This window comes from Tinamus guttatus, unplaced genomic scaffold, assembly GCF_059628265.1.
Source record: "Tinamus guttatus ecotype Peru unplaced genomic scaffold, ASM5962826v1 Tinamus_guttatus_pri_ptg000530l, whole genome shotgun sequence".
Taxonomy (NCBI): Eukaryota; Metazoa; Chordata; class Aves; order Tinamiformes; family Tinamidae; genus Tinamus; species Tinamus guttatus.
The window spans coordinates 2,394,903-2,422,401 of record NW_028289064.1 but is presented as its reverse complement, the minus strand read 5'-3'; the positions used below and the strand labels follow the sequence as shown (position 1 = coordinate 2,422,401).

Sequence of the window (27,499 nt, the reverse complement as noted above, 5' to 3'; positions counted from 1 at the left end):
TAATTATGTCGAGAGCATCAGGCAACCTTGTTCTGAGAAAGCAATGGCAGATTGTCAGCCTTTCTTTGTGAAAGTTTTGTCAGAAAGTCAGATGACCTTTCTCTTACGCTTATTCTCTGTATATATGACCAAATACATAAACCTATAGGAAGTCCTGAATTTGCACTGGGCATTATGTGATGATGTTTATGTCACGTGCCCATTATAATCCCTGGATTACTTGACGCTTTTCTCTGCCTCGATCGTTGTTTAACAGGCTTCTGCCAGTGTTTGGCCAGACAAAAGATTTAAACAATTGTTATACATTCTTGTTAAAAATAGCACAATTTCCTATGTAAAAAATATGTTTATTATGAAACTTCTTTTTGTAGCAGTCCAGGTGTTTTTTTTTTTTCATTTGATAGAGATTTTTAAAAAATACTTCAATATCTGGCGGTGGCTGCATAAAGGCTACATTAGGCTTCACGACATGCTGATTTGCCATTTCAAAGTTCTGCTGAGTTTTTTGAACAGAAAGTTTCAAAGGTGTTAGCGTAAAAGCATATCATCAGCCCTGGTTCTAACATCAGAAATTTTACGAAAGGGGTGTTTGTGTGTTTTAAAGGGGAAGAAAGTGGGGCAGATGCCTGTGCAGCGTTACTGCCCTCTTCAAAGGTGGGTGTTTAATTTTAGAAAAAATACACTGCAATAATTTTAATAAGCTGTGTTTCATGATGAAAGTAGTACTGAAAGTTACTGGTTTTAGCTGGACTCGACAGTGAGCTTTTCACATGCTTATTCTGCTCAGAAAAGCACAAGAATAGAAACATACGTAAAATTTCTTTATCAGATTGGTTTCCTTCCGTTTCCAGTCATTCTAACTGAATTTCTAAAAGACCTTCCAAACAGGTGTTTAAAATATAAGGTGAGTATCTCAGGAGGTTTAACTGAAACAGTCATGCAAGTCTGAAGAAGCGAACCACGTGTATCCTGCGCAGGCTCCTGGCGCTGTGCCAGCATTCATGTGTGTGATGATTCTATAGTATGCTCTCTCATCTCTTCAGGTTAAACTAAAGCCTGTGCTGCACTTAAAAAAGCAAAAGCTAAAACCCTATTGACTTCTTATGTTCATATACTTGCAAAATTATTATTTATGTATTGTAAGTATTTAGGAAAATGAGAGCTTTTAGTCCTTGAGGTAAAGTAGTATTGAAAAGCAGAAAATTTAGAAAAATTGTCCAAAACTGTAGTAGCCTTTAAAATATAAGTTATATTTTGGTGTATGCTCCTTTTGGAGTTCAGGAATTCCTTTAACTCATAAAATCATAGGTTGAGCCTGGGTGCTGCAGCTGCACTGTGTTCTCTCAGCGTCCAGGTTGCTGAGGAGGGTTCCGGTGCTCTTGTGCGGGACTAACTCTCATTACCTTGGGGCAGGGGGTGTCAAGAAAGAGTAAGAAGTGTAGCGGCTTCTTGGTCAAGTTCTTACTGATGGAACGAATAACCATGCACGGCAATAAACAGCACTCATTATGTGCAAGTTGTGTGTGGGAAAATCAGCTCTAAAGAGTTTGAATTAGAAACTCTTGATGGGCTTTGGCATTTCTTCCCATCTCTGAAGATAACTTTGTGACAGAAATGTCGGTAAAGTTTATTTTTCTGCCTTCAACTATAAGTTCCATTTTGCTAGTAGTTAAAATTTGATCAGATACCTTATCCATGCATAGATCTTTACAGTCAGCCTATGACACAGTGGTAGTATCACTCATACTCACTCTTAAAACACTGTCACCTGAAAATTTTTAACATTTGACCCTAGGTCCTGCCTTATCTCTCAGCCATGCTGATACATGATGATTAGATACAGAAAATATCAGATTTTAGTCGTAGTGCAGCTCAAGAATTAGTTAGTGAAGGTTCAGGCGCTCATCCTTGAAGTGAGGCCTTGTTTTGTGCCATTTTAGAGTTTCTGTATGGCTGGTTGGTTCTGAGTTTGTGAACATAGCAAGTGCTATAAAGATTTGGGTTTTTTTTTAGAATATGGCTATTTGTCCTTATTTCCAAATATCAAGAGAGTTTCTTTCAGCATTACCACTACTATTCTGTCACTTTATGGGGATTAAGAAGAGCAAGTACAACAACTCCAAGAATGCTAATCCGTGTCCAGATAAAATGTGAAGCTGGAAATTCATGTTCTTGTCCCGGAAACTACTAGCTGGAGAGCTGCATTTAAGTAATCATTCAGCAGAAAACTCCAAGTATTTCTGAGTTCAGAACTTTGATCTCTATTTGATGTAAAAATATATTTAAATCTATTACCCTGCCACTATGTTGCTTCACGGAAGCTGTATTTGCAGCATGATCATTGGTTCTAAGCACACAAATGCAAAGTTGCCTTCTTATGCTGTACATACGTGGCTGTATAAATGGAGCTTTACATGATAGTTACTGAATGTGCAACATAAGAAGGCAACTTAGATGTTCCGGATGCATGTATGGATTCTATCCATACAGCAGTAGGGAAGATAACCCTGCTCTAGGGGAGTTTCTTCCAACATGTAGACAGTAGAAAGAGAGAGTACCAAACCGAGAGTTTATGGTTACTACATCTGAGATCAAGAAATCTCTTCAATTAAAATTAAAGTAAGACTTAAATATTACAATTGCCTTTTAAGCATATGTCTTGTTTATGATTGCTTCTGCAGAAATAGCTTCCACACCTTTTGGGCTCTGCCGGATTTTATCAGGGTAGATGAATTAACAGTCTTTTCCTTTGAGGAAGACATTTTTAACTGAGAACTTACAGTAGTCCTAAAATTTATCATCTTTCTTACTGAGGAGAAATTTTTCTCTTCTGTAAGTAAAAAGTTGGCAGACTGGGTTTTGGAATAGCCATGCCAAATGATTTTTCCATCAATTGTTCTTTTATGGCTATGACAGTGTACTGAAATACTGTGAAGTAAGGTATATAAAACTGTACAGACTGCCGTTTCCCAGCACCCCAGGAGTGTATTCCGGGGGCTTTTATCACCTGTGGCTTTTCATGCAGCGTTGCCCAGCAGCCTCTGAAGTCTTCAAAATGAAACTGTGAAACAAAGCTTTACTTTCCATCCACTCATAGCTGTGGTCCATTAATGCATGCACATACCCTGACATAGTATACAGGCCGTAAGGGAGTCAGAAAGCAGCATTCTCTACAATGCCAGCAGAGGATGAATTTGCCACCAGAGCTTTCCTGTGCTCTTCTGCCAGAAGCCAGTTCCTGCCAAAAATGTCTGCAGAGGTTTCCAGCAGGAATTTGCCCTTGGCACAGGCTGCCCGGCGAGGGGCAGCTTCAGGCGTGTGTCGAGGTGAGCCCGTTCCCTGCAGGGAGGTAACCCCTGCCTACCCTGTGCTTGTGCAGCTCCCCAGGGCTCCTTGGGGCCAGCCCAGCCTCAGTGCTGGGCTCTGTGGAGTTCTGAGCAAGTCTGAGAAAAGCAGGCAAATTCCCCTTGGTGCTGCAGCGCTAGGTGCTCTTGGTGAAACATCTCGCCAGGACACAGGTGATCCGGAGCAGGGAGCGTGTGTTTAATGTCAGCGTTCGTTTAAACCACCACGTCTGTAAGTGGTTTCTAGAGAAACCACCGTGTGCAGGCAGTATCAGCATATTATCAGCCATTTCCCAGAACTGCTAATTGGAAAAATAAAGGTACTAATCTTAACGATACTCTTGCTTCTGGAAATAATATTCCAAAGTGTCAGGTAGCTGCACTTGCAGATAGATTTTTTTAAGTAGCTCACTGTATTTGCTGGGAAAGCACACGATAAAATTTGCAAGTGTGGCAGGTGGCTTTTGCCTGTCTTCAAATAGTAGTGTTTACTGTTGCTTCCTTAAAATGTTATTTCTTTAACTGTGGACATCCTTGTGTGGCAGCTGGTGAGCTGCTGCTGCAGCAATGAGTAATTTGTATTTTTGGAAGAAAGCTGTCCTTTGAGTTCAGAGCAGGAAACAAGTACTTGAAAGACACTGCCTCAGATATATTAGCATGGATTTTCTTTTTTAGCATTTGTTCTTATTTTTGTGATATTTTACATTTCAGCTGGGAAAGAAACAAAGGAAATCCTGGGGCCTGAAGCTCAGACAGATGAAGTTGGATGTACAGGTACTTGCTTGTTAATCTGCATCACCTGCGTAAAGTGCTATTGAATTTTGGCTAAGCAAGTATCCTTGTGAAATCTTTGAGGTTTTCCCACTTTTCTTTATCAACTGCTCTGCTCTTGCACACTTGAGGCCTTCAATAGTTTTAGCTGTCACACAGCTGGCAGAGGAGCAGCCCTCCTGCCCAGGGGCTGCCTGCCGTGCCCTGCAGCACCTCGTCTGCTAACAGCTTAGGAACACGGCAAAAGCAGCAACTTCACTGCTTTCATGCAGAGTTGGGTAGAAAACCCCTACAGGTTAATAGAGAGCGTCTTAAGCTACTCCAAGAATGCACCAAAATAAACTTCAGTTAATCCTGTGTCTTATTTTCACCTCCTCTATTTGTACTGATATTAGGCAGAAAGTAAAATAAAATGTTTATTTTCAGTTTCAGAATCAGACCAAAAAAGATGCTTTGCTATTTTGTTACGTTTCTTTCATTAGCATTAACAATTTTGTTATCATATGTTTTAAAGACTTGCCTACAGTTCTTTTAAAATAATTTTATACATTACTTTTTAAAATCTCCTTAACATTACATAGTTAGGTATTGTATGAGTAAACCCTATTTTTTAAAATGTAGGTAGATATATTTATGACTGTAGACTATCAGGTTCCTTCTAGTTGCCATAAAGGGAGGTATCTAGAAAAGAGGACAAAGTACAGCGTGTTAGACACTGCAGTCTGTATGGGAAGGTCTGCCTCATGTCAGGAAAAGAATCCAACACCCAATTGTGTCAGATTGCAAATTGAGTATGAGACTTCACACTGAGATGAATGGTAAGGCTTCCCCCTTCATATTAAAAATATACTTCACATTATTAATAGGGGAGGAAATCTGTCATGAGCTAGTGTGACAGAGAGCAAGCACGCTCAGAACGTTTCACGATAATAAAAAGTAAACTCTATGAAAAATACATTTCAGCAAATACGCGCAAGTGTTTATTTGTCACGTGAAATGTTAAAAATATTTAACTTTTTACTGAAATACTGTTTTGGCTTTTTTAATGTTTTAATATTTAAGATTTTGAAGGATGTTAACCCAGTCTGAAACAACTTTTACGATATAAATTTCCAGCCATGGAGAGCAAGCTGCTCAAAGTTCAGGCTGGCTCCGTTTCCAACCGCAAACTTGTTAGACAAAATTTAAATGTATCCTCTGGGCTTGAAGTAATGAGCAAGTATTAAATAACATTAAAAAATGTGTCTTGAAGGAAAAAGGTTCACTCTTAAAAACATAGGAGCTAATAGGAGCTAAAGGAGCTGAAACTGTAAGCGGTCCTTCAAAATGCAAGGACTGAATCATGATTAATGTTCTGTTGGAGATCTGTGGGGAAGTTGAGGGGAACAGATAAATCTAAAATGATATAAATCCACTAAGTTGAGGAGGCAAACGATAATTTCAGTGACTTGCTCTAATCTCATTACGCCACAGTATCTCTGTTTAAAAACTCGTCATATTTTTGCAGCTGAAAATACTTGACCTTCAGAATACCATATTAGTATTTGTAAGGGATTTTGATAGAGGATCATTTGCAAACATGGATCCCTGTAGATAATGTATATATTACATTTTAAAAGTTTCACTTCTATCTGGTTTTGTACTCTTAGTAAAAGAAGATGAATGTGACTCTGATGCAGAAAATGAACAAAACCATGACCCTAATGTCGAAGAATTCCTTCAACAAGAAGACACAGCTGTTATTTACCCTGAAGCACCTGAGGAGGACCAGAGACAAGGCACACCAGAAGCTAGCGGTCAGGATGAAAATGGTAAAAATGTCACCACTTCAGCTTTTAAGCGATAAATTGGGCTAAGCACTTGATCCATAAGCTTTATTTTAAAAGACATGATGAATGCAATAGAATGCATACAAATGTAGTTTTTTAAATAAATGAATTTCTAACTTCAATATTTGTGGGACGATGGAATCCTCATTCAAAAATATTATTTATTTTCTAAAATTAGTTATCCATTGATTTAAAATCCACTGCTTTATTTGTGTTGAAGTCATCAAAGAATTGCTTGGTGTATTTAACCAGAATGAAAGTTTGACTTGGTAGCTCAAATAGTTATATAAATGCCTAAATGATAATGTTAGTGATGTGGAATGTAAAATTAAACTGTCATAAATGCATTCATGAAAAACAGAACACAGAATCTTATTAAATATAATTGGACTGAATGAAGAGAATGTAGTGTTTTGGAAAAGTAATTTAGGGTATTATAATGCCTTTTTTGATTGTTTGTTTACATTTTTAAGCAAAAAGCCAACATGTATCTATTAGGTAAAAGTTATTTTATTAGCTAGTGAGTATGTGACAGTCCTTGGGTTGGTTTGCTTGTTTTTGTTTTGTTTTGTTTTCCTGAAATGACAGCAAAGGAGAAAGAAGAAAGAACATGGTTTATACAGAAATGTTTTGTGAAATAGAATAATGACTTGCTTTTTTCTTAATGGTAGTTCATTATGCAATACTGACTTTCCAGTGTACTTTGAAAATGTTATTTCGAATGAAATGAGAGTGTTTTTACTTTATTATGACTTGTCTTGTCTTTTGCTTAGCTAACTCTTCCATAGTGTTATGTATTTGTATTTTACAAGCCACTGTTCTATATTTGATTATTTTAAAACAATTAGGATGCAAATTTAGTAGTAGAGTTTTAGAGTTAAATCTTGAGATTTCTTTCTAAGGAAATTGCAAGCTTTAAATCTTCTCTTGAAGTGAGAAGACTAGTTATACTTTACTCATTTCTTTCTCATGAAACACAAATATGAAAACACACCTGCTCAGATTGCATTTGCAAATTCTGCTGCTTCCCGAGTGTCACAACACAAACTACAGAGTTTGAGCCAGACTTCGTTACTTGGTTGAAGTTCACTGCTGTGTAGGGATAGACTGAAGTTTTTCAAAAGTTTTTCAAACTTCGTACATAAAGGGGAGGAAACTTTGTGTTCTAAGTGTTTTTAAACATTTATTTAAAGGAATATACAATGGCAATGTAACTGTATGATTGTAGTGAAATCTAAGGGAGAACAGTGAAAGGGGTAATGTTAATAAAATTGTTTTGCTATTTCATAGGTTTTATGCTGTTAGAGATTTTAGCAAAAAAAAAAAGTAAATGAAATTGTGAGCCTTAAGATGTGTACCTGCCTACTTATGTTCAGAAGTAAATTATCGTATGTTTTATTTTCCATTAGAAGTTTTCCAAAATTCAAGTAAGGTATATGCTCAACAGTGGCCTCTTAAAATTATAATTCAAATTATTTAAAATTTGAATCTGTGGTTACAGTGGCATGGATGGTCAGATTAGTTTTACAGACTTGCAAAATTATCTTCGCGTAATCATAAAAGATACGCATTTGTATTAATCATTTAAATTGCACTTCACCCAGGCAGTTTGCATTGAGGAATTCTGAGACTCATGATGTCAAACAAAGATGTTCAGTGTTTTAAACATTTAGAATAGAAAATGCCAACAAAGTAGTGGTATTTGCTAATGTCATATATTTCCAAATCAGGGAACTGGTGAAATGAAATGATAGAGAACTGAGGTCTTTAATACTGACCTTAGTGAAACTGCCATTTCCTCATTTGCTTCAGTGGAAACGGAACTTAAGCCAACACGCTTTTGAAATTTCCACTGAGGTGTGTTTGTGCTGAAGCAAAGTATTCATCATGTCATATAAAATGAATTGTTAAGCAAAAAAAGAAAAGAATGGCTATGCAGCTGGGGACATGTTAATTTGGGGCATTCTAGCTAATCCAGGAAAAGCAGAGACTTAAAGGGGTAAAATGAGAGAGAGAGAGAGAAAAAAACGAGAAACAGGAGTATTGCCTAACCTCTACTGTGAAGAGTTAAAGAGAACCTACGTGAAAGGGAAGGGGCTGTTTTTTAATGATAATGAAAACTAATCTGACTCCTCATTTGCCTTATCTGCTGTTGCAAGAGCAGTGGCACGTTCAATAGAAATAACCAGTAAATTCCACACAAACAAAAGGAATTGTGACTTTATGGAGCATATAATCAATCTATGGTAATAACTGCCGAAAGGGATCATCCAGATAAATAATTCACAAGTACTTTTAAAGAACTGGTTAATTTTTTTTTTAGCATTAGTAATACTGATGGTTTAAAATGACAGTCTGTACACACTTGCACCTTATGCTCCATGGCATGAGGTGATAACCGAGGAAGACATTCTGCCTCCCTCTCCAACACGTAACCAGCACAGCAGGACTGGGCAGTATTGCAGAATTTGCTTTCCATTTGCCTCGAAGCATGAAAGATGGAAAGGGTCATTGGAATGCATCGCACCTTATAGATTGATAGTCTGGTCAAATACAGCAAGGCCTGCATTTACGTAAGCCTGCTCTCGTTATCTGCTACAGCTCTATCTATATAGAAGATTATCTGTATAGCATATGCCTATAATCTGTAAAGGAAGATTTTTTTCATATTTTAAAATTAAAGTATAAATAGATATTGATGGGAAGAAATTAGTCAGAATTTTGTAAATAGTGAAGTAAATATTCTTGTCAGACTAATAATAAGCTTCAAAATTATTTCACTTCATTGTCTACTGAAAAAGAAGTAACTTCATGAAAGCCACTAGAATAAGTTCCATAGATTTTATTAGAATCTTATTTATAGCATATTTGATACGTCCTGTCTGTCACTCTTCCCCTTTTCTTATAGACAGTGCATCCTACTAATAGTTACATGTTTATATATATTTATAAGAATTTTAAACCATATTTCCATTCGTTTTTTCATTTCTTATAATTCCAAGTTAAGTAAAAAAAAAAGAGAGAAAAGAAATTCTTCTCTACAGGTTGCAAATATTACTTATTCCTTAGGAACTGAAAGGAGGATGACCATTAAATGGCATTAAGTTACAATTACTTTGTAGACATGATTCCAGGATTGCCAGTGACTGGGCTAACCAGACCTCAGAAGACTGAAACCCTGTTTTACAATTTTCAGGACTGGTTTTTAATCCGCAGTGTATATGCCAATGCTCTAGTACCATTCAGGGCAGTCCAGTATACTAACTATGGTGGTTTGGGGTAATAATGTACAGGCAGTCTCCAATGTACACTGGGCAACTGTACCATAAGTAATAACTTGATGCCTGTGGAAAAAATTCTAAATAGTCATTATTCCCCTCCTAAAATATGTGCAGCTTCCAGCAGCTTCCTTACAGTCAAATATATCTATTTAAAGCAAGTTTGTTGGTGTTAGTAAGCTTGGAGGTTACAGGTTGTTTAAACTTGCTATATTGTCTCTCCTGTGTAGGAACGCCCGATGCATTTTCACAACTACTCACGTGCCCATATTGTGATAGAGGGTACAAACGTTTCACATCTCTGAAGGAACACATTAAATATCGCCATGAAAAAAATGAAGATAACTTTAGTTGCTCCATATGCAGTTACACGTTTGCCTATCGAACACAGCTTGACCGCCACATGACATCACACAAATCAGGAAGAGATCAAGTAAGTGGCATTTGAATTAAATATTTATCGTCCTGTGTAACAACACTGCAATTTGGTATGTGAGCAAAGTACCAAGCATGTAAGACTAGGATCAGATTCTCTGTATGTTGATGTCCCAAACCTGTGGCACTTACTTAACAAATTGCTGAAGTCAGACATGTTTACTAGCTAACAAAAGAGCAAGTCTGAACCTATGCTTTCCTTCATCTTAGTTGCACACTTGTGTATATTTTTTTATTTTTGTAAGTACTTTACTGCACTTAGAGTTTTTTTTTTTTTTTTATCTATCCATTGGCTAATAATACATGATTTTTGCCTCTTGTAAATTTAGCCTTAGAAAAGCTATAATGTAGAATGCAGGAGACACTCTTTTACATCCTGCGTGTTAATCTCTGTACTACAAGTTATCATGAAGTCCAGTTCTAACAGTGCATTTTCATATCTGAGTGTTCGCACTCACAAGTAAATTAAATAGGAAAGAATATTATAAGAAGTATCAGCCACCCTCCTGCAAGGATATTACTGTCTCACAAGGTCTGGCATAACCTCAAACTGGATATTATCTGGCAAAGCAGTTCTTGTTTGTTTTAAAGTGTTTCCCATCCATGTCTGTCTCATTCTCTTACTGGCTTGGCTTCCACTTTAAAGGTATTATCATCTCACATATAGCGTATATATTTCTATCTGTGAAAGCTATAAATGCTCTTTGTATATTTTGGTCATTTTAAACTATGAATATTTATTTTAAGTAGTAATCTGGATTTTTTTTCAGCTAGAAGTCTAAAACCAGAAGAAGAAAGAGATTGGAAGGAACAGAATTGCTATTTTTAAAAATAGTTTGGATGAAAGGAGAAAAAATATCTAGCGAGTAAACTCAGGAAAATTAGTATAAAGCAATTCTGAAATTTTATTGCTGCAGATGTTTCAGATATATTAATGACCTTATACTTTTGAAGGCACTGAATAACAGTTCTTGTACCTGTTACAGCTTTTTTTTTCTCTCAGTGATTAGTGAACAATCCGTAGCTAATTTATTAAAATTTCACGTTGTTATGGACATAGCAGCCAAAGCTCCAAACTGCTTATAGCTGTGACCAGGAAAATGGAAAATTTCATTCAAAATTGGATAAGAGCAATGTGAGTTTCTCTGCTTTGGAAGTAGATATGGTACTTTTGAGACTGGAACAAAAACAAGACTGAAAGCGTACAATAATATTGAGTATTACTGTTTGTCTAGCCCTGCGGTAGCTGTATGTATGCTGAGGTCCTTTAGCTGTGTAATCTCAAGTCAAACAGTAGTAGCTGATTGCACAGGGGCTTAAGTAAATCATGGCCTGGTTCTCTGAACTCGGTGAAGTTAGCTCAGGAGAGGAGAAAGCCCCAGACAAGCACAATCTTCTGGTGTGTCCTCTTCAAGGTACTTAGTTAAACAAAGCTCAGGAGATAGACAGAATAACAGAAGAGCTGATAAAGCGGGCAGGAATTATCAAGTGCTGGTCAGGAAGAGTGAGAGTGGAGACTCACTGCAGAGATTGGGAGGGAGGAGACCACAGGGATGGGGATGGGAGCTGCTGGGAGGTGAAAACACGAGCTTGAACAAGTGCTCAGGCCACAAGCTGTAGCCTGCTTTTGCCCATGAGGAGTTCTGCAAAAGTGCCTATTCAGTTTAGGAACTTAGTTCATTTGACTAGAGGAAATCTTTACTTTTATCAGCAGTATCTGGGAGTGAAGAGGAGTGGTGTTAGAAGTGAGGAGATGTGTGCCTCATGCTAGGGCTGCTCTTTGAGACACTACACACAAGGAATCTTCTGCCTGGAGAAATAGCTAGTGAGAAGTAGCAGAGTATTTCCCTGCCTTGTATGTTATATAGTGAAGAAAATGTTAAATTAGAATTAGAGTTCAGTGTAGCTCAGTATGTGTAAAGGTGTACTTATCAGGAAAAAAAAAACCAAGTCAAAGTTAAGACTGAACTCAAAAGTAATATCAGTCATGGTAAACTGTAGTTTTAGTCACAGACAGTCTTACCTGTTTTTGTCCTGTGGTTATGATCTGCAATAGAGTTTCTAATTAGGAACACTGACTAAAATAGAGTTTCCAGTTCATCAGCTTTAAAATTACTTTTAAGAATATATTTTTCCTACCAGGGAGTTGTTAATGTTTTGGGGAGACATAACTACATTTTCGTTGGGGTAATACCAATATAAAGGTCAGTGTTTAGATCAGTATAATGCCTTTGATTCAACCAAGAATCAGATACATTACTGTCCTTAGGAGAACGAGTTGCTGCTACTTAACATCTCCTTTCAAAATGTCGCCTCTCCCTTACAATCCCCAGTGGAAAATAATCTAGCCTCCAGAAAAAATGTTGGAGTCCTTTGTTACAGAGAAGAAACAAATGCAGATCAAGAAGGAATGGACCATTTTAAGTAGATCTGCATTGGATTTGCTATGAAAATCTATCTGTTGACCTTTGCTGAAAAAGATTCAGACAAGTGATGGCAAAAAAGACCATTTATTACATCTTTAAATATGGTTTGTGCAGGAAATAGCTTGTTTTTTTATGAAAATAATAAAAATATCTGCTGAATACTGAATATTTATGCAAAACCTTGAATTTTCAAAGATCAATCACCTATTTAATAATCCCTTACAAAATTCCCTCTGCTAAGTGAATGTTACTAGATGGAGGCAGAAGCAGGGTACTGGAGGAAAACAGTGGGCCCCTTTTGCCAAGTTACTTGCTCTCCTGCAGTGTGCTTTGCTGCCCCAGGTTTAAGATCAGTGGGAAGTGAATGTTTGCTAAAGGTGTCATTAGCCACAGAGCGAGCCTCTGTTCTACAGTGTTTACGTCATCTCTTTTCGACATTGTGTTATCTGCTGGCATCTGTAGCATATAACGAAGGACGGAGTGTAGAGCAGAGGCTTTCATGGTTTGGTCAGTGTATCTCATACCAGATTGCTCAAGCTTCCTGATACAGCAAACTGTTCTTAAGATCAGAAGTCACAAATGACTTTTACCAGCCCCGTTCCTGCGACGCAGCCCTCGGCGCCGTGCGGCCCGGCCCTCCCTCGGCGCACGGCGTCGCGGCCCGTGCTGCTGCCCGCCACAGCGCGAGCGCCGGGAGCTGCAGGCCGCAGTTCCACGCAGGAGGAAGTTCACACGCATCCGCTGCTCTGTGGGGACTGCCTCTATGCAAACCGTTTCCCCGAGGACATGAAGAGCTCTGTTAATGAAAATATTTGCCACAATTACCAAAAATCTGCAGCTGCATCCAAATGATGATAGGTGCATCCTTTTGCAAAGGTGGTTCTGCTTAAAAAAGGAGTTTGAACCTCCACTTCATACTGGGAATTAAGGGGGTCCAACTTTTAAAAGTATGTTATTTTTGCCTTTAGCAATATACATTCATAGAATTATGCAATTTGTAATAAAATGCATTTAAATGTGTCATTTTTAGCTTTTCTGTTTTCAAAGCTGTTATAACTTAAAAACTAAAATAAGTTGGAACTTAGCAATAAAAGCTGTCACAAGGTAAAATATAGGAAAAACCTTTTCAATGTAAATTAAAGAGCTTCAATGCAAATAGTGAAAAAGTTTGATGTTATGTATGTGAGAAATCTCTGAATATTGTTATTTAATTTTTTTCTTGCCTTTGTTTGGAAAACTAATAGTGGCTGAGAATGCCTTTGTTGTTACTGAGCCATCTTTTGTGCAATTACGTGCCACTATTACTTAAAGGGATCAAGGCCAACAGTAAGAGCTGGAAGCATGCAAATGGAAAAATCAAGTTAACTGATTAAGCTTTAGACACTTCAGTGTTTCTTTATCTTGAATGCCATATGCTTTGGCATATTTGGTGGTTGAGGAGGGCTTTTTTGTTTGCTTTTTTGTTTGTTTTCACAAGTAAAATTAGTATATATTTTGGGACTTCTCACTCACATAACATGTCAGTGCAACCCTCATCACCGTAAGTGAAATTAGAACAATGGGTTTTTTTACAATACCATTTTTATTCAGATGATACACCTGCCTTAACTTTAACCTAACTTCTAATTTGTTGCTTTTTTTATGCATAACACATACTGCCTTCAGACACATAAAATTATGACTGATACATTCAATTTTGAGTTGTATCTTCTCTGCGAAGTCTTCAGTGTGAAAATAGAAGCTTGTCGTCAAATACGCTGTGTCGTTCTGTGCAATAATTATGATTTTTTTTTTTTACAGAGACATGTGACGCAGTCCAGTGGTAATCGAAAATTCAAATGCACTGAATGTGGAAAAGCTTTTAAATATAAACATCATCTGAAGGAGCACCTACGAATCCACAGTGGTAAATAAACCAAGTGTTGGAATTTCTAGTTAATACTGTGATTTGTACTCTTTATAACTTTGGTCTTGAGTAAGACTTACTCTTGTAAATCTAAGTTTAAAATACTGGTGCCTTTCTTTTTCTTACTCTGTAACTCTGAGACTCTGTAACTATGACTGAAGTCTTTGTCTGACTGCAGAAAATACTTAGGATAACTCAAGAGGATTTACAGCTGCGGCTTAAGATCTGATACTAACAGAAAGATTCACTTGTAGCAGGAGATATGGGGGCATCCTTCCAGTCTTTTTTCGCCAGTCTGTTCTTTCTCAGTTGTTTGCAGAGCACTCAGCTTGTTACCAACCTCGTTAGAAAATTTTAATTGATTAATAGTAAGTGTACAACAACTGCACTTCCAACCATGGCTGTGATTTTCATCACTCAAGACTACATCGCATTAAGGTGTCTCTCAGGATACAGATCTGAAATTGTGATATACTCTTATAACAGCATATGTTTCAATTTATAGGAAAATCTAACAGTTCAGTCATTTAAAAGAGGTTCTCAGTTTCACACCTTAACCTGAATTTATCCATTCTCAGTAAGTCCAAAAACAAGATTTTAGGCTGTCTTTTCCTTTCACATCTGTTGCTCAGACATGGTGGTAGCAATTAGGAGAACTTCATTTGGATGTTCTTCTTCAGCAAGCATCATCTTCATTTCCATAGGGCAGTACCAGCTGCATCTGTGAGTGGAGAAGCTGCAGTCAACGTAATTTCCAGTTTGAATAAAGCCAGTTCTGGCTTTTTTCTTTTCCTCTATAATACAGATGCTTTGAAAAGTGAGCACATTCTGTAGGTGAAATAATTGCAGAGCTGTATGCAGCTTCCTGACAGTTTAACCCAAGATATATCTGTGAAGACAAACATACATCTGTCTCTGCATGTCTGATTTCCCTTACTCAAGCTTTACATGTTTTACATGTTTTTTATTTAGCTGATGGTTAGTATAGGAAGATATTGTAGTGTATTTACAGTATTTGAGTTTCCTGCAATAAAATATGCATAGCATTTGATAGTTTTATGGTTTGCATTTATGCCATTTGTATTTTTATTTGGTTAATCATAGACTAATTTCTTTCCATTCTGCAATAGTTCATGCTGCTGCTGAAGTTACTACTTTAAAGGGTTACTACTTGAAAGAAGTTTATTGAAATACACAAGTATAATACATAGTTCATTTAGATGATAGTGTAGACAGTACTGGAAAATAGAAGAATTTGTTCTCATTATTGAGTCCCATCTTATATTTACTATCGTATCATGATGAAAATTATGAAAAGATCCTAGGATCAAAACTAAAGATGACATCATTACTTGATCTGTTCAATTCTTAGCAGAAGATTTTTTTTTTGGCTAGAGCTCTTTGAGGGGTCAATTTAATGTATTATTTTCTAGGTACTATTACTTGATAAAGTTACACTGTAACCTGGTAAACTATTTGCACGTTCCTTTCTTTATTTCTCTTTTTTTGTTGTTGTTTTTAGGAGAGAAGCCATATGAGTGCCCGAACTGCAAGAAACGTTTTTCTCATTCTGGTTCATACAGTTCACACATAAGCAGTAAGAAGTGTATTGGTTTGATGCCCGTGAATGGTCGAGCTCGGTCAGGTCTCAAGACATCTCAGTGCTCCTCCCCTTCCCTTTCTGCATCACCAGGTAGCCCAGCAAGACCACAGATACGACAAAAGATAGAAAATAAACCCTTGCAAGAGCAACTTCCTGTTAACCAAATTAAAACTGAACCTGTGGATTATGAATTCAAGCCCATAGTGGTTGCTTCAGGAATTAATTGTTCAACCCCTTTGCAGAATGGGGTTTTTAGTGGTGGTAGCCCATTGCAGGCAACCAGTTCTCCTCAGGGTGTGGTGCAAGCTGTTGTTCTACCAACAGTAGGTCTTGTGTCTCCCATAAGCATCAACTTAAGTGACATTCAAAATGTACTTAAAGTAGCAGTGGATGGTAATGTAATAAGGCAAGTATTGGAAAACAATCATGCTAATCTCGCATCCAAAGAACAAGAAACAATCAGCAATGCATCTATACAACAAGCTGGCCATTCCCTCATTTCAGCTATAAGTCTTCCTTTGGTTGACCAGGATGGGACAACCAAAATTATCATCAACTACAGCTTGGAGCAGCCAAGTCAACTTCAGGTTGTTCCACAAAATCTAAAAAAGGAAAACCCTGTTCCTACAAACAGTTGCAAAAATGAAAAATTACCAGAAGATCTTACAGTGAAGTCTGAGAAAGATAAGAACTTTGAAGGAGAGACCAATGATAGCACTTGTCTTCTTTGTGATGACTGTCCAGGAGATCTCAATGCACTTCAAGAATTAAAGCACTATGAAACAAAAAACCCTCCTCAGCTTCCTCAGTCCAGTGGAACAGAAGCTGAGAAGTCCGAATCCCCAGTCCCATCAGACACTGGGGAGAACAACTTATCTCCTGGCCAGCCGCCTTTGAAGAACCTTTTATCGCTCCTAAAAGCATATTACGCATTAAATGCACAACCAAGCACAGAAGAGCTTTCAAAAATAGCCGATTCAGTAAACCTACCGCTAGATGTGGTAAAAAAGTGGTTTGAAAAAATGCAAGCTGGTCAAATTTCTGTGCAGTCGTCTGGACCATCTTCTCCTGAACAAGCTAAATTAAGCAGTCCTGCAGATAATGATGATCAAGTAGGACCTACAAATGTGAGCGAACCCCAGGACAGCACAAGTAATTCACAAAATCCTGTCAGTACGAAATCTCAGACTTTATCAGAGGGATCAACTCAAAATGGTTCACGCGGTAGCACGCCATCCCCATCGCCACTAAACCTTTCTTCTTCAAGAAATTCACAGGGTTATACGTACACAGCAGAGGGTGTACAAGAAGAGCCACAAATAGAACCTCTTGACCTTTCGCTACCAAAGCAACATGGAGAATCATTGGAAAGATCTACCATAACTAGTGTTTACCAGAACAGTGTTTATTCTGTCCAAGAAGAACCTTTGAACTTAACTTGTGCAAAAAAAGAACCACAAAAGGACAACAGTGTTACAGACTCTGATCCTATTGTAAATGTAATCCCACCAAGTGCCAATCCCATAAATATTGCTATACCTACAGTCACTGCCCAGTTACCTACAATTGTTGCCATTGCTGACCAGAACAGTGTTCCATGCTTAAGAGCCCTTGCTGCCAATAAGCAAACCATTTTGATTCCACAGGTGGCTTATACATATTCTACTACAGTTACTCCTGCAGTTCAAGAAACACCACCAAAACAGACCCAAGCCAATGGAAATCAGGTACTTAAGTTTCTGTGTATTCCTGAATGTTGTATTTGGCATATTCTTTCAGTGTCCTTGCTAAGGTAATGGAAAATTTTCAAGATTAATTAAGTACAATAAACTGAAATGTTTGTTTGGCTTCATGAGTTCATGAGTAGTGGATGTTCCTGCTAATTCCTCTACAAAGCTAGTCAGCTTGAGTTCAGACTGTCACAGACTAGAGCTTTGTGCCTACAGAGGTCACTTCTTTACTATGTTCAGTCATTCCAAAGTGTCTCCTGAATCATTAATGCTAAGTATTTTAAAGTGAATTCAAACTAATCCAAAAAGTAAAGTAAAGCCATTGTTTGCACTTCTTGCTGGCTCCGTATTTCTTCCTTTTCCACACATCCAGAAAATTTGGAACTTCTTGCTCTTCTGTTTGCCCTCTACTGTGATGCTTTCCCATATTGCTTTCTCAGTTTGAAGTATAACTGAATGCATGCCGTACAATAATGACGCTGTAAACAAAAACCAGATGCATTTTCAGTTAGAAATAGGACAGATATTTATTCTCCACACGTGCCATTGCTGTGTCTTGTTCTGATCCTGGGTGCTTTCAGATGCGGTCTGATCGGAGTTCGTTCTGCTGAGAATTGCCTGTGTGCACTGAGCATATTGACAGAGCAGAAAATGAAAGTGATTCATGCAAAGATGCAGCATTTTTAGCTGAAACTTGGAAATGGCCTGTTCAACATGCTACACAGGCTTCTTTATAGCTAGAGACTGAGAAGCCCGTATTAAGATTTTATATGTGATAGAATTAATTTGGTTTGTTTTGATACTGCTGATATCAATAGAAAATACTATTATATTTCTTATTCAGGTGAATTTCAGTCCTTGAAATTCTTAGAAACAGATTACAGAGTTATGATTTTTTAAAAACTATTTTCAGTTTTCAATTATGGATGTTTTTCCAGATTGGTGGTAGATTTATCAGCAATAAGGTGGTTAATTTTGCAGATTTGAATGATTATTTAAATAATTTCATGTGAAAACTTTCTCGAAAGAAGCCTTCATAAACTTTCTCAAAAGAAGCCTTCATAAAATCTGTGAAATAGCAAGATGTGGGTGACAAACATTACTTTAAAAATATATCTAAATATTTTATTTGATCTTTGAAGTTCCTAACACTACTTGAGGTGCTTTATAGTCTTCCTTCCCTCCTGAACATTACGTTTATTTTCCGTGCCTTAAAACATGATGTATCGCTATAGTTTAGATCTAGCCAACAGTCAAATTTGAGTATGGTTAAAATCAGTCCCACTGGGAGTTCGTGCGCATATGGTAGCAGGGACAAAAACAGACATAAAGAAAAGACTTTTCTTGGTTATGTAAGTCTAAAACTTGTTTGTCCATTTACTGAATTGAATGAAAATAGCAATGCACCTCCAGGTTACATCTTAAAACCTTTTCTACTGTAACAGTATGCTCAACCATTTCTGTGTTTTTTAAGGATGAAAGGCAAGACACTAGCTCAGAAGGAGTATCGAACGTAGAAGATCAAAATGATTCTGATTCAACACCCCCAAAGAAAAAGATGAGAAAGACAGAAAATGGGATGTATGCATGTGACTTATGTGACAAAATATTCCAGAAGAGCAGTTCGCTATTGAGACATAAGTATGAACACACAGGTAGGTAGTAGGAAGTGGAGTTTCAAATTATTAGTGTATTGGTAGTGGGTAACTGGAATAATAATCTTCACTGGAATCCCATTCTCAGAATGTGTTGAGAGAGCAGAAGGAAATATAATATTCGTTATTATCACATGGGCTCAAAGTTCTTCATAAGAGTGTGTTTTGTTTATTTACTTGACAAACAAATTGTTTCTTGTTTCTTCCTTTTTTAAGAACTAAATCCTGAATGGAAAAACGGTGGTTTTCATCCATCCGGCTCATGGGCAACGAGCTGCACACCGTATCTGTAAACAGGGATTTCTTATTTCTGATGTACTTTCCCAAGTAGAGGGAGGAGTGGCTGATACCCCAGAGGGCTGTGCTGCCCTTCCGAGGGCCCTGCGCGGGCTGGAGAGGTGGGCAGAGAGGAACCTCCTGAGGTTCAACAACGGCAGGTGCAGGGTCCTGCCCCTGGGGAATGGCCCCATGCAGCAGGCAGCCTGGAGAGCAGCTCTGCGGAGAAGGCGCTGGGGGTCCCAGTGGACAGAGAATTCACCATGAGACCACAGTGTGTCCGTGTGGTCGGGGTGGCCTGTGGCAGCCTGGGGTGCATCCTCCCCCTCTGCTCAGCTCTGGGGAGGCCACCTCTGGAGTGTTGTGCACAGCCCCGGCTCCCCACTACAAGAGGGACATGGAGCTACTGGAGCGAGTCCAGTGAGGGGCTGCTGACATGGTTAAGGGATTGGACCGTCTGCCTGAGAGCTGATGGGACTTCTCAGCTTGGAGAAGAGTGAGGGGGAATCTTCTCAATGGGTATATGCATCTGAAGGAGCAGGGGTAGAGAGGATGGGGCCAGACTCTCTTCATTGGTGTCCAGCAATAGGTTGAGAGGCAATGGGCACAAACTGAAACACAGGAAGTTCTATCTGAACATGAAGAAAATCTTCTTGACTGTGTGGGCTACCAAGCACTGCAGCAGGTTGCCCATAGAGGTTGTGAGTCTCCATCCTAAGAGGTATTTGAAAGCTGTCTGGACACAATCCTGGAGAGGAGGACTAGATCTCCAGAGGTCCCTTCCAACCCTCAACCGCTCTGTGATTCAGTAACTTGCTTTGCTGAACTATAAACAGTACTTAAGGGAAAAGGAAGATCTATCCCTATGATATTTTCCATGAAAGGCAGTGTATCTGGCATGAAGGATTTTCAAATTGAGCCAAATTGGTAATTACCTGAAGTTAATACACATTCTTTAGACATAGAATCTAAACCCAGAAGAACATCCTTTAAGCTTTGATATTTATTTTTAATTTCCCCCAAATTTTCCTTTTGGCTCCAATCTGGCATCTTCAGTCTGTCTTGAATAGCCATTACTGCCGTATGTATTTTAAAAACAATCTTTTCTGAGATCTCTTCAAGGAATTTTCTCTTTTACTTGGTTCATTGTCTACATACTATTTCTGCATATTAATGTTGTTTTGTTTCATCTTATTTAAACACAGAAGTCAAAAGATGCAGGATCCCCTTTACCTTTGATCATATTTCTCAAGTATTTGTTAAGAGTATGTGTTTTCGTATCTTTCATGTTCTGAAACTCTTTTAATTACTTATTTTCATAGCACAGTTGCTTTTTTCCATTCTATTTTAGATAAAGTATCATGTTCAGATGTGGTGCTTGTCTGATAAAGTTAGACGTGGAAATATTGCTGTCTCTACAGAGCAACCAGAAAGCTGCTGTCTCATTGTCTGTATCTTTTATGTCTGGGCTGTGCAAAATTGTTTTGCCTAACAACTTTGAGTGTTGGAAACAAAATAACATAGCAGGGTTCCTGCTGTGTTTACAAGAGACTCTAAAAACAGCAACAAAAAAGGCAAAAAGAAAGCTGAGAAACAGAGCAGAAAAAGAATTGAGCAAATTCAAAGAGATTTTTCTGTTTAATATGTGTGTACTCAGTAAGTTTTACATATGAGGCACTCAGCTGCATTAACCTAGATCATGGGATGATTTTCCTTTTACCTCTAACATGGTACAAAGTCTTTGTAGACAAAAAAAGTTTACTTGATTTAAATTTGATCAATTTAGAAAAAAAAAAAGTTAAAATGATTTTGAATTTGAATGACTCCCATTCCAAGAAAAAAATTCTCCTTTTCTAATTCATACATATTCAGCTATTTTTTTGTGCTACAGGTTGCATCAAAAAATCTGTTTATCCTTTGATGCACAACTTTCCTAAAAAGCTCACAAGTAACCCTTGCTGTCCTGTGGTCTCATGTGAGAATCTCGGCCTGATAATGGTAGAGCATCTTGTTAAATAAAACTATGAGTTATTGGCAATACATTTACCTGTAAAATTTTTGTGGGGAAAATAGGGATACTTTTTAATTCTTAAGATACAAAAGCTCCAAATGCCTGTGGTTTATTTTTTAGGTAAGAGACCTCATGAGTGCGGAATCTGTAAAAAGGCATTTAAACACAAACACCATTTGATCGAACACATGCGACTGCATTCGGGGGAAAAGCCCTACCAATGTGACAAATGTGGAAAGCGTTTCTCGCACTCGGGGTCGTACTCCCAGCACATGAATCATCGCTACTCCTATTGCAAGCGAGAGGCAGAGGAGCGCGACAGCACCGAGCAGGAGGAGACGGGGCAGGAGGCCCTCAGCACCGAGCACGTTGGCGCCAGGGCCTCTCCGTCACAGATCGACTCGGATGAGAGGGAGAGCCTAACCAGGGAAGAAGAGGAAGACAGTGAAAAAGAGGAGGAGGAGGAGGAAGAAAAGGAGTTGGAAGGACTTCAGGAAGAAAAAGAATGTAGAAAACTACAAGAAGTAGAGGACGAGGAAGAAGAAGGGAAAACTGAAGGTAACAAGAATGATGAAGCTGTAAATCAAGGAAGCAATGCAGAACCGGAAGTTATACAGAATAATGGGCAGGTATCAGAAGAAAAAACAGATAAAGCTTAAATGATAATTTTTTCTATAAGGAAAAAAATGGTAATGAAGTTCGTTCTATATTATACATGCTATTCATGGAAACGCAGTAGCCTGCATACTGTGATTTCTGTTCACTACTGTGTAAAAAAATATATATATAAAAAAGAAAAAAAAAAGAAATCCAGGTGTGCCTGAACCTCAAACTTAGTAATTTTTCACACAGCTTTCAAAGTTAGGAACAAGTTTGTAACATGAAGCAGATTAGAAAAATACAGTGACTCGGGAAGCAAAGATTTACCAGGTTGTAGGAAGCCTGATTTACGAGACAAGCATCTGGCATTGTTTGTTTTATCAGTATTAATTTTCATTCTTAAGTTGATTAATTTTTAAGCTGTACAATTGGGAGAGATTTATATGATTTTTTTTTAATGGTAAAACATTTCCTAAATCCGCTTCAGTATTTTATTATGTCTTTAAAATGTGAGAACTTCTGCACTACAGAATTCCCTTTCGCAGAAACCCAGAATGCAGTTGCAAACAGTGCTTGGCTACCTTTGTAAATTCAACCTAGAAGGTAGCGGTTTCTAACATTAGATGTTGTAGTAGAGCATATTATCATTTAAAGTGTATTGTTAGCCTTAAGAAAGCAGAGATGATAGAAGAACTGAAGTTTCTTACTCATGTGGTTAAAAATGTAGTTGAAAAGATTGTCGTTGAGTTCTGATTGCAGGGACTAACAGTGTTAATACTGGAAAGGACAGCAAAGTCGTCAAAATCAGTGTTTGTAATTGTGTTTTGAGTATGTAGTAACAATATGAAGGATATGATATGAAGCTTTGTATCTCCTTTGGCCTTATGCAAGACCTGTGTGCTGTAAGTGCCATTTATCAGTATTATAAAGGCTCTGACCAGCCTTTATCCAATGTGTGGCCTACAATAACTAGCATTTGTTGATTTGTATCAATCTTCTAAACTAATCATGGGGAAAAAACACTCAGCCATCAGAGAAGTAAGAACACTGGTATTTTTCATTATTTAATTATTTGGTGGTATTTTGGTTAATACCTGACTTGCAGAATTTCTCTACAATAATTACAAGGGAAATTTTCTAATCTGCTTTATTGCTTTATTGGTTTACTTTAATTTCAGACACATACATGAAATGTTATCTGGCTCATAAGTATTTTCAAATGTTAGTTATTATGGACCCCATTTATTAACAATGTTAGCTGATTTTTACCTATCAGTATTATTTTATTTCTTTTAGTTTATAGATCTGTGCAACATTTTGTACTGTATGTCTTCAAACCTGGCAGTATTAATACCCTTCTTACTGACATATGTACCTTTTTAGTTTTAGAAAACTTTTATATTTATGTGTCTTATTTTTATATTTCTTTATTTATTACACAGTGTAGTGTATAATACTGTAGTTTGTATTAATACAATAATATATTTTAGTATGAAAATTTGGAAAGTTGATAAGATTTAAAGTAGAGATGCAATTGGTTCTCTTGCATTGAGATTTGATTTAACAGTGTTATGTTAACATTTATACTTGCCTTGGACTGTAGAACAGAAGAATTAAAATGGGAATGTATTAATTTTACAATTGCAATCAATTCATTTTACCTTTACCCAGTTTTTAATATAAAGCTCTTAAATTTTGAAATTCACTGTGTGACTAATAGCATGATGCTCTGCAGTTTTATTAAGAGATTAGCCTAACCATAAAACTCATTTCCTTAGTAAGCCAAATTAGAATAATCTTATAAACAGTGTTGGGAACAATGTTTAACATTTTTGTGCCAATTTGTTCCTGTATTCATGTATGTATGTTACAAATCGAAACTTCATTTTTAAGTTCCTTGTTACATCATGGTCATTTTCTAGTTTTTTACCAGACTCCCCATCTCACAATAAAATGCGTCAACAAGTCTGACTTACTGTCATTATTCTAGTGATTTTAAATATATTTTTTAAATCATTTCTGTGAGAAGCCATTGGGGCATGGTTCTTGCTTCAGTGCAGATACCTCCCTGTCAGTTACGTGTGAGGAGCAAGCGAGTGAGATGCAGGTTTGCCAGCTGCGGGTGAAGGGGTTGCCCCTCCGGGTTATCAGCTCTACCAGCATTAGCAGAACAGCCAAACTTTCAAAACAAACTCCATGGTTTTGTGCTTGCTTTTTTTTTCCCCTTGCATCTGTCTATTATGTATTATAGTGATCTATTTCAGACAGCTTTTAAAGGAAGTAGCTCTATAAGTGTTTGGTTTTTTGTTACTATTATTTAGCAATAAGCCATTGAAAAAGTTGATGTATATATTGCTGTTGAAATATCTAAAGATATGGCATCGATATTACCTATATATATATATATATAATTTCACTTCTGTAAATACAAAGTTATTAAGGTTGTATTAGAAATGGATTTGTTAATGTTTTGCAGATTAAACAAGTTTAGAAAATGTTCTTTAAACAAAGTTCTGCTGTTTTAGTGATCCCTAAAAGGGGTTAACAGCCGTTTTGTTTTTCATGAATGCTGTACATGTTCTTTTATATTCAAATATGTTAGTTTTGGATACTGCTCAATGTTATTCTCTTTTCAGCATTAATACATATAAAAGATTTACCCTATATATTAAATATTTCACTTTGTCTGTATTTTGCAGTACAGCGCCAGATTTTGCCTTTTTAATTGGAGTAAGCTTCTAACTCTGTAGTGTACCATTCAGGTAAAATAAGACAGATGTTTTGAAAAAGTAACTGTTTAGATTATATCAACAGGTTTGCACGATTTTTCTAACAAAAATTGGCGAGATGGTTGACGATTTGTTGCAGGTAGAATGGTCTCAGTTCTGTGTAATTAAATGCCCCTTTTAAGTCTATTTTCAGATGGAGATATTTTTTGTGACTAAGGAGCATCTTACTTGTCTATAGTAATAAGCCTAGTGAGACATTTGTTGAAAATGGAATGGAAAGAATATCTGTGCTGTGTGTAGAAAGAGAGCAAAGGATTTGAGCACGTGTAAATGCAACCTGCCTGTGAAAGGTCAGTACCTTCCATTGCCAGAACTTCGAATGAAGCAACAGAAAACTATGCTTTGATAGGAAATAAAATCCAAGTAGTTCTGATTCAGGCAGGGTCATTTTTTTGTGGAGAAAATTTATATTCCTTGAATAGACTCTGAAACCATTATGAACATTTGTGTCTTCAAAATGCATTGGTGTGTTCAATTTGCAGCTGTTGAACTCAGATGCCTCTGATGTTTGTGACCTCATAACATCATGTATTATCCATTTGAAATGCACAGAAGCTCTGATGCATCTTTATTTAGGTGAGTAAATTCATTGCAGCAAAGATGTGCTTAGGAGACCCGGATGTTGTTCCCAGCTCCATCAGTGCAGGAGGCCACGTGGTGTGAGGCAGCCAAGGCCGCATCCACTGCGCAATGGGAAGCAGCCTAAGGGCAGCAACACGGGCCTTCCCTATAGATTAATGACAGAGCATTGCCAAGGGGAAAAGGGGTCACACATGAGAAAGTGTGGAAGTAAAAGTGTGAGTCCATTGTATTCTGTCCTAAAATAAATAAATAAATAAATAAAAGTTGGAAAAAAGAAGTGAAAAAGATTTTAATAAAGCTCCCTTCTCCTGTGACCTCTTCTGCAAACATCAGGCAGGGGACAGTCTCCAGTCCACACTGACAAAAGAGAGGTGGCCTTTGGATATGATACGGATTAGAGCAGTGACCTGAGACTCGTGCTCTGCTCTGGGCTCGGCTGCAGCCCCATGTTATGGCTCCAGTTTGTGATTAATTTCTGTGTTTCAGAATGACGGTTGCAAAATTGTGATGTCGTTATTTGTCCCTTTTTATCACATAGTTCGAGAATAGGAAAAATATTATAGGATAATGGTAGGAAAAAATGTTACAGAAAAGCAAAACACTAAATTTCATGGCCTAGATAGGGAACACACTTCTGAGATCCTGAGAAAACAGGAGTAGGAAAAGAAGCTTAGAGATAGAGAAGAGTGGAAAATGCTCTGGAGAGAGGCAGCTACTTTGTCCTCTGTTGGTCGTGTGTGTTTGTCACCCTGGGGTGGTTGTGGTGGCTTTATCCCTAATTCTCCAGAGTGATGTCTCTGCCTGATTGCCAGTCACCTGGAGCACTCCCTGTGTGAAACTGGTGACAGAGATGCTCAGCAGTATCTCCTGCATGGATCGTGCATCCATGAGCATGAAAACATTTTGAAAATGGGATTGGATTACAAGTAATCACATGAATTAGGGATGCCAAAAAAGCGAATCAAGAAGTTCTGTTAGTTTGGCCAATTTCAGAGTTGCAGTGTGTTTAAAGAGCTGGTTTAGATTTCAGCACAAGAAGGATACACCATGGTGTCCCTGCCCGGAAGGCAGCACGTTGTCCCAAGAGCAGGGATCTCCCGCGAGCGGGTAGGAGTTGCTCCAGTTCCCGGGCAGCGAGGCCGGCACCGGAGCTGCCCGCGGGCGCTGCGACGGGGCCACGACACCGGCCTGCAGCTTGGGAGCAGAACACGATGCCACCCAAAGCACGGGCTTCTCCGCTGCAAAGCGCTCCATTAGCCATCAAAGCAGTGAAGATCAGCGCCTCAAGCTCCAAACCTGCATGGAAGTCTGTAGTGCAGAAATGCGTAATGAAAATACTTCCTGGGTCCAGAAGACCATTTGAGTTTAAAATAATAGTTTGAAGATGAAGAAAGTCCATTTTGCTTATGGAGACAGTAGCGAAGAAGGAAATTGATTTTTGAGCACAGAGTAGGGAAGGTGAAAGAATTTAATACATGCTGACCTGAGCACTCTTGAAAATACGTTGTTCTTAATTTATTTGCAATTTATGTGTCTGCGTACAATTCTTTGTTCAGAAGGATTTTTTTTATGAGTATGTTTTGCAGTTCACATTCTGATATTTAAATATACAAATTGCTCTTTTTCCTCTTTGTTTGGAAGAACAGCTTGTTTCATTGTCACTATAATAATCTGCAAATTTCATGTGGAAATTCAAAATCAGAACCTTTGAGTATTTGATCATTTATCCTTCATGTTTTTCTTGGGCATTTGTTCTAATGCTATTCTCACAGTTTGCTTGTCACAAAAATGAATACAAAAGGATGGGCGACTGAATGAAGTCTCAAATTTGAACAAATATTTACAAATCTTTTATACCTCTGCCTTTTATCAATCTGTGGTCACTAATTCATCACACAATCTTCTGAACTGTGCTGCTGTGCTGCTTACGCATGTTGTATCTATTTTATCTCTACAGAAAATCGTACGATATATTCCGTTATTTCAAAAAAATCTATTTTTCCTTTTATCTGTAACAAGAAAACAGGAATTGTTGCAGTTGGGCATGGATATGCTGATGTCGGGAGGCCTTTTCATGGCCAGGTTCGGTCTGGTGCTGTGCTGAATCTGAACATCCTGTAGTGTTAACCTGCAGCTATGTAAAATTGTGCAAGACACCATTTCTGCACTGCAAGTCCCTCAAAAGACGACTGCAAGTGATGACAACAACAGGAAGCAACCTTTAAATAAGGAAACACATGAGAATGCCATGCATGTCCTCTCTG

General features: G+C 37.8%; 1 protein-coding gene across 1 annotated transcript in view; it reads left to right on the top strand.

Annotated features, from left to right (window-relative positions):
* ZEB1 (zinc finger E-box binding homeobox 1) overlaps positions 1-23,835 on the top strand; it is a 109,759-nt gene extending 85,924 nt beyond the window's left edge. Inside the window, exons 3-9 of the mRNA XM_088533991.1 lie at positions 4,056-4,118; positions 5,765-5,926; positions 9,453-9,655; positions 13,884-13,989; positions 15,512-17,319; positions 18,797-18,977; positions 21,385-23,835. Of these exons, the coding sequence (XP_088390117.1) occupies positions 4,056-4,118; positions 5,765-5,926; positions 9,453-9,655; positions 13,884-13,989; positions 15,512-17,319; positions 18,797-18,977; positions 21,385-21,923 (3,062 nt within the window). The 3' untranslated portion in view covers positions 21,924-23,835. The remainder of the gene's footprint in view (positions 1-4,055; positions 4,119-5,764; positions 5,927-9,452; positions 9,656-13,883; positions 13,990-15,511; positions 17,320-18,796; positions 18,978-21,384) is intronic.
* Positions 23,836-27,499: the final 3,664 nt, after the last annotated feature.